The following is a 15566-nucleotide window of genomic DNA, read 5'->3' on the forward strand; positions in this document are numbered from 1 at the left end:
TCTTTGCTTAAGACCATAAGTATTTTTTTCAGTGTTTGGTTTGTGCAAAGTCATATGGTTTTTAAAAATATTTTCCCCTTATTTTTCACACAGTGATTTTTCGTATCTTCTAGCTGGTTGCTTTGAATACATTTACCTCCTTGTCTCTCAACACTTTCTTGACGTTTCATTATTAAGCCAACATCCTGGAAAATGATGATTCTTCTTCATCCTTTCCTAGCCTTCACCACACACCTCCATTTCCCATCATCCATCTCCCCAATAAAATACCTTATATGAAAACAAAAACCTTATATGAGGACTTAGGCTAGATCTTCATTATTTTCATTATTATGACTGTTAATACATTCACAGCTCTGCTGTGTAGTGAGCTATAATCATTTTACTTTCTCACACAACTTTTTATTTTTAATGGAGCTGATGGTTATTACTTTTCTATGTTCTTATTCAATTGCCTCACCAATCATATGAATCTCATCACAAGACATTCAGGAATCTTGGGTTTAGACAGGTTGCTCTCCACACCTGGGATCTCCCTTCATCCTCGTCACCCTGGGGACTCCACCTCGTACCTGCGTGGTACCTTCTATGTCCCAGAAATCATATACACCTTCCCAGGACCAGCCCATCTGTCTTCTCTCTAGGTCACGTAGTCTCCCAGGCCTGGCGCCGTGGAATACGATTCTTTTCTTCTCCTGACTCCCCCTCCACCCTCGTTCCTGGTGGTCTCTGTCACTCTCCCCCCAAGCAGACAGGTCCATCCAGCTGTGGGGAGAGGGAGGGAGAGAGAGAGAGAAGAAAGCTTTCTCCTCCCACCACTGGGAGGGGGCAGAGAGGCCAGGCCTCCCTCTGCCCCCCACCCTTGGGTGACCCCTGCACCCCGGGCACCCTGCTGCCCCAGGGCTTGGCACGTTTCGTCAACATACAGCTGTGGGAGGAGGCCGGTCTCATCTGGTGGGAGGAGGGAGACAAAGAAGGCCTTGTCTGGTGGAATAAAGAAGGGGGATGACTTCTCGGCACCGCTGGGGGCTCCCTTCCTGGCACCAATCCTCAGAACTTACTGTGAAAGAGCAGTTTGTCTTGGTGCTTTAGGGTCCTGTCAGAAGCTTAGAAAGAATTGGGCAGAAGCCCCCTCCCCCAACCTCCAGCACCAACCTTAACCTCCTCCCCTGATACCCACACTGCCCGGGGCACTGTGGACATTTATAAATGGAGCCATTGAGGAATCGGGAGAAATCCAGGCAACTTTGAAAAGTGTGCCTGTTCCCCGAGTCCTGTGTTTCTCCCCACCTTCCACCCCCTCTTCAGTTAGACAAGGACTTTGGTCACTGGGTCTGGACCATCTGCGAGGCCCCGAAAGGTGGGCTTCCAGTTCTGATTTTCCCAGGAGGTGACCGCATGCCATCAGCAAAGATGAGCTGAAGGCCCCTGACGCAGAGGCTCCTTCTTGAGACGCGGCTTAGCGGAGGGGGACGTCAGACTCTAGAGCCACCCTTGGTTCCCACCCTGCCTCTTCCACTCGCTGCCTGAGTGACCTTCACAAGTGATTCAAACTGTCTGGACCTTGGTTTCCTTGCTAGTCACCTAACGGTTATTAGGAGTGTAAATGTTTAGGGTTTGATGAATTGGTCCCTTTATAATAATGGAATGGCCTCTTTATCCCTGGTAATATTTTTGCTATTACCATTAATATTAATTGATATTAATAACGCCCCCCCGGATTTCTCTTGCTTTGTGTTAGCATAGTATATGTTTCCATCCTTTTACTTCTAATTCACGTGTGAAATTAAAAAGCGGGTTAAGGACTTCCCTCGTGGCTCAGAGGTAAAGAATCTGCCTGCTAGTGCAGGAGACCTGGGTTCGATCCCTGATCCAGGACGTTCTCACCTGGCGCAGAGCAGCTGAGGCTGTGCACCGCCACAAGGGCAGCCACTGCGGCGAGAAACCCGAGCACCGCAACTCGAGAGCAGCCCCCACTCGCTGCCACTAGAGAAAAGCCTGCACAGGGCGGAGGCCGAGCGCGGCCACAAATAAGAAAGAAAGTGAAAGAGCGGGTTATTTGCACTTAGCATATGAGTAGGCCTTGCTTTACTCAGTCTGTCTCTCTGCCTGTAAATTGAAGTGGCTTGACCATTTACACCTCATGTGGTTATTCACATGGTTAAATTCAAACCTCCCATGTTGCCATCTGTTTGCTGTTTGTCTCACCTGCTTTATTTGTTCCCTTTCTCTCCTCTTCCACCTTCTTTTGGATGAACTGATCATGTTTATTATTTTACTTTGTCTCCTTGGTTGCCCATTAGCTACAATCCTTTCTTGGCTGTATAATACTGTACATTTCACATTTTCACCTTATTGCAGTTTACCTGCAAGGGATGTCAGCCCATCACACACAGTATAAGAATCTTACAAAACATACTCTGATTTTTCTCCTCCTGGCCTGTATGCAACACGGGGTCATGGCATACTCTGCCATGCTCTCTCCACAGGTGAAGTCTATAAAGGAAATCTATAGACTTACTAAAGTCAGTCTATAAAGTCTGGAAAAGGAGGGAACTCTTGAATTCCTGGCTTCATGGCCCCTATGTTATACACCTGAAACATATAATAATGTACAGCAACTATACTTCAATAAAAAAAGGAAGAAAGGAAAGAGTTTAACCCTAAACACTTCCCTGGTAGAGCTACCAAAGGTTGTACTTCAAGAAGAAAAAAATTTAGCACACCTATGTTCATGACATTGTACAGGAGACAGGGATCAAGACCATCCCCGTGGAAAAGAAATGCAAAAAAAGCAAAATGGCTGTCTGGGGAGGCCTTACAAATAGCTGTGAAAAGAAGAGAAGCGAAAAGCCAAGGAGAAAAGGAAAGATATAAGCATCTGAATGCAGAGTTCCAAAGAATAGCAAGAAGAGATAAGAAAGCCTTCTTCAGTGATCAATGCAAAGAAACAGAGGAAACCAACAGAATGGGAAAGACTAGAGATCTCTTCAAGAAAATTAGAGATATCAAGGGAACATTTCATGCAAAGATGGGCTCAATAAAGGACAGAAATGGTATGGATCTAACAGAAGCAGAAGATATTAAGAAGAGGTGGCAAGAATACACAGAAGAACTGTACAAATAGGATCTTCATGACCCGGATAATCACGATGGTGTGATCAATCATCTAGAACCAGACATCTTGGAATGTGAAGTCAAGTGGGCCTTAGAAAGCATCACTACAAACAAAGCTAGTGGAGGTGATGGAATTCCAGTAGAGCTATTTCAAATCCTGAAAGATGATGCTGTGAAAGTGCTGCACTCAATATGCCAGCAAATTTGGAAAACTCAGCAGTGGCCACAGGACTGGAAAAGGTCAGTTTTCATTCCAATCCCAAAGAAAGGCAATGCAAAAGAATGCTCAAACTACCGCACAATTGCATTCATCTCACAAGCTAGTAAAGTAATGCTCAAACTTCTCCAAGCCAGGCTTCAGCAATACGTGAACTGTGAACTTCCAGATGTTCAAACTGGTTTTAGAAAAGGCAGAGGAACCAGAGATCAAATTGTCAACATCCGCTGGATCTTCGAAAAAGCAAGAGAGTTCCAGAAAAACATCTATTTCTGCTTTATTGACTATGCCAAAGCCGCTGACTGTGTGGATCACAATAAAGTGCGGAAAATTCTGAAAGAGATGGGAATGCCAGACCACCTAACCTACCTCTTGAGAAATCTTTATGCAGGCCAGGAAGCAACAGTTAGAACTGGATATGGAACAACAGACTGGTTCCAAATAGGAAAAGGAGTATGTCAAGGCTGTATATTGTCACCCTGCTTATTAACCTTCTATGCAGAGTACATCATGAGAAACACTAGGCTGGAAGAAGCACAAGCTGGAATCAAGATTGCCGGGAGAAATATCAATAACCTCAGATATGCAGATGACCCCACCCTTATGGCAGAAAGTGAAGAGGATCTAAAATGCCTCTTGGTGAAAGTGAAAGAGGAGAGTGAAAAAGTTGGCTTAAAGCTCAACATTCAGAAAACGAAGATCATGGCATCTGGTCCCATCATTTCACGGGAAATAGATGGAGAAACAGTGAAAACAGTGTCAGACTTTATTTTTTTGGGCTCCAAAATCACTGCAGATGGTGATTGCAGCCATGAAATTAAAAGATGCTTACTCCTTGGAAGAAAAGTTATGACCAACCTAGACAGTATATTCAAAAGCAGAGACATTACTTTGCTGACTAAGGTCCGTCTAGTCAAGACTATGATTTTTCTAGTAGTCATGTATGGATGTGAGAGTTGGACTGTGAAGAAAGCTGAGCGCCAAAGAATTGATGCTTTTGAACAGTGGTGTTGGAGAAGACTCTTGAGAGTCCCTTGGACTGCAAGGAGATCCAACCAGTCCATTCTGAAGGAGATCAGCCCTGGGATTTCTTTGGAAGGAATGATGCTGAAGCTGAAACTCCAGTACTTTGGCCACCTCATGCGAAGAGTTGACTCACTGGAAAAGACTTTGATGCTGGGAAGGATTGGGGGCAGGAGAAGAAGGGGACGACCGAGGATGAGATGGCTGGATGACATCACTGACTCGATGGACACGAGTCTGAGTGAACTCCGGGAGATGGTGATGGACAGGGAGGCCTGGCGTGCTGCGATTCATGGGGTCGCAAAGAGTCGGACACGACTGAGCGACTGAACTGAACTGAACTGAGCTGATGTTCATAGCAGCATTACTCACAATAACCAAGAGGTGGAAACAACCCAACAATCCATCAATGGATGAATGGATAAACAAAATGTCGCACATACATACATACAGTGGAATACCATTCAACCCTAGAAAGGACTGAAGTTCTGATAGATGTTACAACATGAATGGACCTGGAAGACAGAGGGTTGGACTATAAAGAAAGCTGAGCACCGAAGAATTGATGCTTTTGAACTCTGGTGTTGGAGAAGACTCTTGAGAGTCCCTTGGACTGCAAGGAGATCCACCCAGTCCATTCTAAAGGAGATCAGTCCTGAATATTCATTGGAAGGACTGATGTTGAAGCTGAAACTCCAATACTTTGGCCACCTGATACAAAGAGCTGACTCATTTGAAAAGACCCTGATGCTGGGAGAGATTGAGGGCAGGGGGAGAAGGGGATGACAGAGGATGAGATGGTTGGATGGTATCACTGACTCAATGGACATGGGTTTGGGTGGACTCTGGGAGTTGGTGATGGACAGGGAGGCCTGGCATGCTGTGGTTCATGGAGTCTCAAAGAGTCCAACATGACTGAGTGACTGAACTGAACTGAACTGAACTGAAAATAAGCCAGTCACAAATGCTATAGGATTCTACTGATGTGAAGAGTCTAAAGCAGTCAAATTCATAGGAATAGAAAACAGAATGGCGTCGGGAGGGCGAAATGGGGACAAAATTCCAGTTTTGCGTGATGAAAGAGTCTTGGAAATCCACTGAACCATAATGTGACTATATATTTCACATGATTGAGCTGAACACAAAATAGTTAAGATGAACACACACACACACACACACACACACACACACACACACACGTAAAAGGAGAATAAGATTTAATCCAGAAGGAAGTTATGATATTCAAGAAGCAACTGGAGCAAAGAAACTGGTAAAGATGTTGTTAAATTTAAATAAGAATTGAGTTAAATATTCTGTCTACAATGCTGAGAATGGATTAGGGGTAGACAAGTCTAAAAACAGAAGCCATTTCAGTAATTCAGTCTTGAACTAAGACGTCTTCTTAATTCAAGGGACAGAATCTCCACAACCAGTAGACTAATACGATGTGCTCAATGAAGGAGAAGCTGTCGGTGATGACAGCAAAGGTTTTGGTTGGGACCCAGGGTGGATGGCAGAATTAGTCATTCAGATGTGGAAAATGTAAGCAGAGGATTTTTATTTTCATGAGGATACGAAATTATAGTGGATTTACCATTAATAGGTCTTTCAGTTCAGTTCAGTTCAGTTCAATTGCTTAGTCGTGTCCGACTCTTTGCGACCCCATGAATTGCAGCACGCCAGGCCTCCCTGTCCATCACCATCTCCCAGAGTTCACTCAGACTCGCGTCCATCGAGTCAGTGATGCCATCCAGCCATCTCATCCTCGGTCGTCCCCTTCTCCTCCTGCCCCCAGTCCCTCCCAGCATCAGAGTCTTTTCCAATGAGTCAACTCTTCTCATGAGGTGGCCAAAGTATTGGAGTTTCAGCTTCAGCATCATTCCTTCCAAAGAAATCCCAGGGCTGATCTCCTTCAGAATGGACTGGTTGGATCTCCTTGCAGTCCAAGGGACTCTTAAGAGCCTTCTCCACCACCACAGTTCAAAAGCATCAATTCTTTGGCGCTCAGCTTTCTTCACAGTCCAACTCTCGCATCCATATATGACCACTGGAAAAACCATATCCTTGACTAGACGGACCTTTGTTGGCAAAGTAATGTCTCTGCTTTTGAATATGCTATCTAGGTTGGTCATAACTTTTCTTCCAAGGAGTAAGCATCTTTTAATTTCATGGCTGCAGTCACCATCTGCAGTGATTTTGGAGCCCCCCAAAATAAAGTCTGACACTGTTTCCACTGTTTCCCCATCTATTTCCATGAAGTGATGGGACCAGATGCCATGATCTTCATTTTCTGAACATTGAGCTTTAAGCCAACTTTTTCACTCTCCTCTTTCACTCTCATCTACAGGTCTTTAAAGGCTGGTAATTTGAAATATGAGCAGGCTAGCAGCATAGTAGAGTTTAGGGGTTTGCTATCTATAGCCAGATTGCTTATCCAAATCCCAACTTCTCCATTCACTAGTTGGTTGACCTTTTATAAGTTACTTAACTTCTCAGTTCTTTATTAGTCTCCTCTATAAGAGGGTAGTAATAGTATGTACTTCATAAAGTTGTCATGAAGTATGAGTTAATAACCATTTAGCACTTATAATATCCATCACTTATTATGCACTGAATAAATGTTGGTGTAAGAAGATACTGGAAATTCGGACTGGGATTTCAAGATGCAATGTTTTGGAAAATATAATATGTAGGACATTCTAAAGAGATTGCTAGTCTGTGATGCAGTATTTCAAAGGAAAACCAAATGAACAGCAGTTATGTCACTCAAACTCTATGCCCACATCTAAGTTTGGCTGAACTGTTGGAAATTAAAGGCAAAGAGGGCTAACTCTGGAGAGAAGCTACTTTGTTTTTGTTGTTGTTATCTTCAGTTTAAATTTTTATTTTGGCCACACTGCGAGGCATGTGGGATCTTAGCAGTTCCCCAGCCAGGGACTGAACCTGCAGCCCCTGCAGTAGAAGCACGGAGTCTTAACCACTGGGCCGCGAGGGAAGACCCTGGAGGGAAGCTACTTGGGAAAGAGATGTGCTTTTAGTTCTTCCCAATGGAAAGGGCTGGGAGAGGATGCTCCCTCCCGCCTGCATCTCATGCCCAGTGAGAGTCCAATGTGTGGGCCCCAGACTGATAAATCAGAGAGGCAAGAGACAGGATGTCCAGCAGATGAACGGAAGGCAGTGTGGTTGCGCTGGATATGGCCTATGTGCCCAGAGTCTTTGGGCCCTAGAGATGCATCAGTATTTCCTGTGGACCAGATGTGAACAGAAGAGAGCCAGTGAGAGGTTTCTGAAGTCCTGCTGAATAGTATCCCCTGGAGGAGTGAACAGGCTTCCAAAGTAAAACATTCATTTGAGAATTCTCTGGCGGTCTAGTGGTTAGGCTGCCATGCTCTCACTGCTGAGGGTTCAATCCCTGGTCCGGGAACTGAGATCCCGAAAACCATGCAGTGTGGGCACACCCCCCCACACAAAAAAAACCATTCATCTGGCAAACTGTAAAAAGATCAAATGACTTAAAAGGTGAAGATTATCAAGCTGGACTTGAAGTTCTCTGTAATAATATTAAATGCTAGAAAATAGTGGCACGATGCCCGCATCTCCACAGGCGCGGTATCTGGAACTCGGGTGTTGGAATTCTCCCAGGGGTTGGGCTCCCTGAGCTGCTGAGAGGACGAGGAGCAGGCAGATGCCCATCGGGCTATGGGGGAGGCCCGTGCTATTTCTCCCAGCCAAGACAACCCTAGCGAATGCTCTCTGTTGTTGCCTGCCAGCCCCTGCACTGAAAAGATGCCAAAGCCTCTGCCTCCTTTCGGATGATCTCCCCATTTCAGTTCACATAGATGATGTACCCCGACCCTCAACAACAGAGGGTTGTTCTCCGGAGTCCATTCTTTAGCAGCTGGGCTGCCTGGGCCTCTGGCTGCATTTCTTTGACCCTGCAGAAGGCTGCCAGGAATGACAAGGGGTGGGGGAAGGAGTGGGTGGTGGAGGGAGGCAGGGCCTGGGGGAGAGCGAGGACCCTGCAGGCTCGGCCCTGAGGACTCTTCTGTCTGCCTCTTTCCTCTGCTGCGGGTGCTTTGGCTCCAAGCTGCCAGGTGAGTGCTGGGGCAGCACAAGGCTGGGCTCGCCCAGGGCCTGGGGTGGCGGAGAGGGCCACCCTAGGCTCTGAGCTGCACAGTTGCGATTCTAATGCACACACCCACTCTGGGATATCATTAACATTCAGACTTGACTCGCTAAGCCTGGGACGTGGCCTGAGGTTCTGCATACCTGGTGATGCCAGGGCCGCTGCACCCTTAACCACCCTTTAACAAAAGATCTAGAATGTTTTCAAGGCCAGGTGGGGTGAGCTGGTGGCAGGGGGCTGGGCCCAGCACTGGCCTCAGTGGACACCCTTCCCTCACGGCCATGTTGAGTCTTAACTCTCTCCAGAGGTGGCTTCTGCCACCTGTGGAATCCTGGAATTTTTCTCCCCCCACAAAAAAAGAGATGCTCAGAAAAATTCTTAACAAAATCATGATGGAATTAAAAAAAATATGTTTATATATTTGAAAATCTCCTCAAACTCTGGGCTTTCCTCTTTCTCCCAACTCTTGAGCTCATAGGAACTACTTCTAATATCTTGACAGGGTTTAGATCCTGCCAACCCCCTCTTGAATAAATTGATTTGCTAACTATTTCTCCCCTTCCAGAAACAGAGTGGTCTCTTGAGCTTTCTCAACAGTGCTGAGCCCTCAGCTCCCTGGGTCCCATAGTTTGGCCTGGGGTCTGTGACCCGCTGTGGGCAAAGATATGTTTCTGGGAGGAGGGAGAGGGTCTCAGAGAATGAGAGGGGTGGGCAGGGGATGGCTGGAATAGATGGGGAAAGGAGGGGGTCCCAGGAAAGCAGGGGAGGAGGGATGGCTTTATTTGGGCTCCAGTTTATCAGAAACTTCCCCTGGTCTGCAGACTTAGGAAGATGGGGCAGGATATTTACTGCCTACACCCTCTAGGCCCTGGAATGCATGTGGAATAAGCCCTGTGCTGGTGGTAACAGCCGTGGCATAAAGGACACGGAAGGGTGCTCCAAACCAGGGGTTCTCAAGCAAGCTCTCTTGTCCTGCTTTTTCCTGTTCTCTTCCTCTGTGCGGAAACCTGGAGACCTCAGCTCAGTTCTGAGAGCCTCCCAGAGAACATCTGGGTCTCTGGCTACGGCTCTGGGGTGGGCATGGGCGAGAGAGAAGAACAGAGACAGGGCTTCTGGAAACCACTCAAACTCCTGACGCTTGGAACATGTCAGGGCTGCTCTCTGTTAAATCCCAGGTCTTCTGGGGAGATGTGTGTTTGGAGCTGCACTTTGAAATAAGACGAGGCTGAGAGTTTACTAAATTAGCCTTTAGTCTGGTCACTTGCCGGGAGAGATGAGGCAGAAACCCTTAGAGCTCAGTGCTGCCCACCCCTGCAAGTGCTGGGACCCTTTGAACTCAGTAGTGGGAGGGGCTGGAGGCATTGTCACAGGAGGGTGTACGACCGACCTAGAAATGGGCCGATGATCTGCCCTGCAAAAGCCCTTGGAGATGCTCTGGTACAGATGTCTTGCTTTACAAGCTGGTAACTGAAGCCAAGAGTGGACAGGTGATGGATCAGTGCTACCTGAAGGCAGTGGTTCAGCCGGGAGCGATTTGCGCCCCAGGGGACACTTAGCAATGACTGGAGACCATTGTGGGGGGTGTGTGTGCACTGCTGGCATCTAGTGGACAGAAGTTCAGGGGTGCTGCTAAAGGTCTTACAGCTCATGGGCCAGCTCTCCTTTGACAGGCCGCACATTAAAGACACAGGCCCCAAATGTCAACAGTGCTGAGGCTGAGAAACCCAGGACCAGCCTTGAAACTTGACCTCTCTTTTGGTCCGCTGTGGAGCTCAGTCACCAAACAAAACTGAAACATTTATGGAGAAATCACTCCTTTCTAAGGAAAGCTTCCACTAAGCTTTCCCATCTAATACATCTAGCGACTTTATTGTTATCTTGATTTCCAAATTATAAACAGATTTTCAGTTCAGTTGCTCAGTTGTGTCTGACTCTTTGCAACCCCATGAACCACAGCATCACCAACTCCCAGAGTCCACCCAAACCCATGTCCATCGAGTCGATGATGCCATCCAACCATCTCATCCTCTGTCGTCCCCTTCTCTTCCTGCCTCAATCTTTCCCAGCATTAGGGTCTTTTCCAATGAGTCAGCTTTTCGAATCAAGTGGCAGTATTGGAGTTTCAGCTTCAACATCAGTCCTTCCTGAACACCCAGGGCTGATCTCCTTTAGGATGGACTGGTTGGATCTCCTTGTAGTCCAAGGGATTCTCAAGAGTCTTCTCCAACACCACAGTTCAAAAGCATCAATTCTTTGGCGTTCAGCTTTCTTCGCAGTCCAACTCTCACATCCATACACGACCACTGGAAAAACCATAGCCTTGACTAGACGGACCTTTGTTGGCAAAGTAATCTCTCTGCTTTTGAATATGCTGTCTAGGTTGGTCATAACTTTTCTTCCAAGGAATAAGCGTCTTTTAATTTCATGGCTGCAATCACCATCTGCAGTGATTTTGGAGTCCAGAAAAATAAAGTCAGCCACTATTTCCACTGTTTCCCCATCTATCTGCCATGAAGTGATGGGACCGGATGCCATGATCTTCGTTTTCTGAACGTTGAGCTTTAAGCCAACATTTTCACTCTCCTCTTTCACTTTCACCAAGAGGCTCTTTAGTTCCTCTTCACTTTCTGCCATAAGGGTGGTGTCATCTGCATATCTGAGGTTATTGATATTTCTCCCAGCAATCTTGATTCCAGCTTGTGCTTCTTCCAGTCCAGTGTTTTTCATGATGTACTCTGCATAGAAGTTAAATAAGCAGGGTGACAATATACAGCGTTGACGTACTCCTTTTCCTATTTGGAACCAGTCTGTCGTTCCATGTCCAGTTCTGTTGCTTTTGATCCATATCTATGTACCTTTTATTATTTTTATTTATTCATCTTCTTCCTCTGAATTCTGAAAGGATTATCCAGTGTGCTTTCTAGCATGCTGACTTAGTTTTCTCCAGAATCTTTCCTATTGTCTTCAAGGAGCAATCTGATGCTCTTCTACTCTCTTTGTAGCGGGTGCACTCATAAAGATCCATTTACTCTCATTTTCGAGGAGTGTTAGGGGTGAGAGGAGATAACCTTTTATCTTCAATCTGCCATCTTTAATCACGGGACCAGTTTCGCATCTTTCTAGAGACTGGAATAAATTTCTTTTAAAATTTTAACCCACTTTTACTGAAAAGAATTTTCAGCAGCCTGATATGCTTGGAGTTTTCACAGTGTGTGACGAAGAAGGAAGACAGGGACTGAGGGGGCAGGCAGAGGTTCAAACTTGGATTCTGAGTGGCTCAAACTATGGCTTTGCACAGTTGGTGGATGGTGACATAATTCTTTGGTCAATTGAAGCCCTCAGAACTGTGTCTTGGAGGCATCTCAATGTCTCTTTGGATTGCACAGAAGTGACCATTCTCCCTAGGTTCTGGCATATGGCCCATTCTTATCTATAGTTTATAACACGAATAATAATTTAAGATTGTTTTGCGCATCTCCCTGGGTATTATAATAGCTGATATGAGAGCAATTAGCCATGTTGCACTTGCTGCCATATTAACTTAGAAATTCAGGTTACTAACATTGGACTTAACTGGAAGAAACTGAAGCTAGTTCAAAGTCAGAGAGGAAACAAGGAGGGTCGGAATTACAGGAAAGGTAATTTGGGGGTCAAATCCTCAAAGAAGCTGGAAGGAGCGCCCTAGGGACACAGATTTGAAAGGGAGGGTTGCCTTGGACAAGTGGAAAGACACTTGTTTCTCGAAGATGCTACAGCAGGACGTGACTGTGAAGATAAGTAGCTGCAGGGTTTCATGTTACAGTCTCTATTTTCTCTGGAATAAGAGCTTCGCATGGTCTTCTGTGAGTCAGGGGAACCAGGTGTGTGAGAGTTTGGGCTGATGGAGGAGAGTTAGGAAGGGCAGTTGGATGTTGAGGGCTGCTCAGAGGACAGAGACGAAAGGTGGCAAGCTGGCCTCACGGTGTGATGGCATTCTGTCCCGAGAACTGAAGGAGTTCTGCAGCCCGTCCTCGACTCCAGTCACGTCTCACCACGAGGGAGATACAAGCCCAAGGAGCAATGACAAAGCAGGGTCGAGTTTCGAATTTTGTCCAGTCAGCTCTGGCTTTGGCCCAAACCCCGTGACATTTAACTGGTAGGTTCTGCCGGGTCTTCCGCCACCTGTTCTCCTTTCCTAAGCTGCTTGGAACATCAGACCAGACAAACCTCAACGCTCACTCTGTTCACTGGACCCCCACTGACCCCCGCCCCCCTCCCGGACCTAACCTCATCTCAGTCTCCCCACTGTCAGTGGAGCAGAGGCTAGACGGGCAGCCTGTGAGCACCGGGGCCTGGGGAGGCAGCGGTTTTCAGAGGACTCTGACTGTTCAGCCTTTGAGAAGCTAGAGAGGAAGGGAGGGAAAGAGAGAGACAAAGACAGGCTCTGCTTTCCCTGCAGATCCAGAGTTCTTTTCCCCTCCAGCCCTTCGGTTTAGGTCTCTTCCCACTTAGAAAGTCTCAGCTTCTGCAGAGTTATGGACACCTGGCTCCCCTGTGAAGGAAACCCTATGATCAGCTCTTGGTCCAGACATCCAGTGAGTGGGGGTTTATCTCCATGGCAAATTAAGGGCTGTGGCTGCGAATCCAAGAGCCATGGTGGGGGGTGGGGGGCGGGACTGGCGTCCGAAGCTTTTCCTTGGAGAGTCCTGTCGTGGCTTCTCACCGGAATTCCCAGCAGCACTCGAAGGGGCGAGAAGAGAAAGCCACAGCCACACTCACTCCCTATTAGTATTTTAGAGAGATGACTCCGTAACTATAAAGAGGTGCAGTCAGGTCGTGGTTTCTGATCAACCAGGTTCTCGGGGAGGAGCAAGCAAGCCTGCCCTACCCATCCTTGGATCGGGAGTAGAGAGGGGGCCCGGCGCTTCTCCTGGGGCCCGGCGCGCAGCGCACCGACGCTCACCGCTGCCTCTGCTTCCTAACAGGATGTGCGGCAGCTTCCTGAGGCGGGTGGCCGCGGAGGAGAGCCAGCACCCCACCCCCGTGGGCCGCCTCCTGCTTCCCGCGCTCCTGGGGCTCCGCCTGGTGCTGCTGGCCGCCGGCGGGACGGGGGTCTTCGGCGGCGGTGAGGAGCAGAGCGAGTTCGTGTGTCACACCCAGCAGGCGGGCTGCAAGGCCGTGTGCTACGATGCCTTCCACCCCCTCTCCCCCCTGCGCTTCTGGGCCTTCCAGGTCACGCTGGTGGCTGTGCCCAGCGCCCTCTACATGGGTTTCATTCTGTATCACGTCATCTGGCACTGGGAGGCATCGGAAAAGGTGAAGACGGAAGAGGAGACGCTGAGCCGCCCAGGGGAGAAGGGCGGAGAGGCCTCAGGGGCTGGCCGCTCCAGGCTGCTCTGGGCCTACGTGGCACAGCTCGGGGTGCGACTGGCCCTTGAGGGGGCAGCCTTGGGGGGCCAGTACCACCTGTACGGGTTCAGGATGCCCAGCTCCTTGGTGTGTCGTCTAGAGCCCTGCCTTGGTAGTACCAACTGTTACCTCTCTCGCCCCTCTGAGAAGACCATCTTCTTGCAGACCATGTTTGGGGTCACGGGGCTCTGTCTCTTGTTCACGCTTTTGGAGCTTGTCCTCCTGGGCCTGGGGAGATGGTGGGGGATCTGGAGGCACAAATCCCCCTCTTCTAATTACTCCCCGACTTCAGAGAGTGCCAAAAGACGCAAGGCACCCACTGATAATTTCCCAGTGGTAGAAATAAGAGAACGGCCTGGAGAAGCAGGCGAGAGGGGCTCTGAGGTCCCTCTTTCTGCCCGCCCCTGATGTATGGATCCTGAAGGTCCCTCACCCTCTGGGGAGCACAACGCCCCCATAAGCTATAAAATAGAAAAGCAGGTTCTCAGCAAATGTGTCCTGACCACCCAACAGCTGGATGGTTCCTTCCAATGAATCAGGGCCAGAGTGCTCAGCCCATTCTACCTCCTGCCCTTCCGTTTAGGTCTCTTCCCACTTAGAAAAAGTCTCAGCTTCTGCAGAGTTGTGAAGACACCTGGCTCCCCTGTGAAGGAAACCCTGTGATCAGCTCTTGGTCCAGACATCCAGTGAGTGGGGGTTTATCTCCATGGCAAATTAAAGGCTGTGGCTGCGAATCCAGGAGCCGTGGTGGGGTGGGCGGTGAGACCTGGTGTCCGAAGCTTTTCCGTGGAGAGTCCTGTCGTGCCTTCTCACGAGAATTCCCCGGTGTCAGCATCACAGCTTTCACAGGCTTGTTTCCAGAGTTGGCCAGCAGAAGCCTTCATAAGACAGCGCCTTTCCCTGTCCTGCACAATAAATACTGACCACTGAGCTGGCACTCCTGTTGCTGAGGACAGTCCTCTTTCCTGTCTCAATGGGTCTCCTCCTGTTTCCGTCCACGTCCTCTGCTCCCCCCACCTTCGAAGTCCTGTAACCAAAAATGCCCCCAGTCCCGCAGCATAGGTCTTATTCAGAAACCCTGGCTTTTCACACATACATAACCCAGGGTCCTTTGATATGTAGATTTGATGTATTCAAACACTTGGCTATACTCTTTTGGAAGATTATATGACACTTTTAAAGATTCATAATCCTCAATATAACACAGAAATCATTACTGCTGATTCAGGGCTAATCGTAAGGGACATTTATATCACAGTATGATTCAGTAGGTAATCTAATGCTGAGTATCAGGCTGCTTTTTTCTCGAGTCTCTCAGTCATTTTGGTCTAAAAGCTTCCCAGTCTTCCACCTTTTTGCAGAAACACCTCCTTTCTCAGTTCTTCCTTGTCCTCAAATTCTCAACAAAGAGCGGTTTCCAGGTTTGGAAATGGAATCTCAAAGGATCCTCCAGTAAATTAGGAAGGTTTATTCCAAAGGAAAGACATCTGGTTCCCCAAAGACACTCTGGCAACAGCTAGCAAAATAATAATGTTTTCTTTCTGCTACACAGTGTTTCATAAAGAATCCAGTATCTAGTAGAGCCAGAGCCCAGCCAAGTGACCAAGGACAGAAAATAGCAACTGGCATCATTCTGAATCTCTCCTTGATGGTGTCCCTTTTTAAATAGCTTTATTGAGATGTAGGTTACATATC

General features: G+C 47.8%; 1 protein-coding gene across 1 annotated transcript; it reads left to right on the forward strand.

The window, feature by feature from the left end:
• GJC3 (gap junction protein gamma 3) lies at window positions 8401-14798 on the forward strand. Its single transcript, XM_018039908.1, has 2 exons — window positions 8401-8451; window positions 13448-14798. The coding sequence occupies exon 2, from the start codon at window positions 13449-13451 to the stop codon at window positions 14277-14279; it is 831 nt and encodes a 276-aa protein (XP_017895397.1). The 5' UTR covers window positions 8401-8451; window position 13448; the 3' UTR covers window positions 14280-14798.

The sequence above is a fragment of the Capra hircus genome, chromosome 25 (assembly GCF_001704415.2).
Source record: "Capra hircus breed San Clemente chromosome 25, ASM170441v1, whole genome shotgun sequence".
NCBI lineage: Eukaryota > Metazoa > Chordata > Mammalia > Artiodactyla > Bovidae > Capra > Capra hircus.

Excerpts from the sequence above, each read along its gene's own strand:
- GJC3 (XM_018039908.1), top strand. The coding sequence starts at position 13,449 with ATGTGCGGCAGCTTCCTGAGGCGGGTGGCCGCGGAGGAGAGCCAGCAC.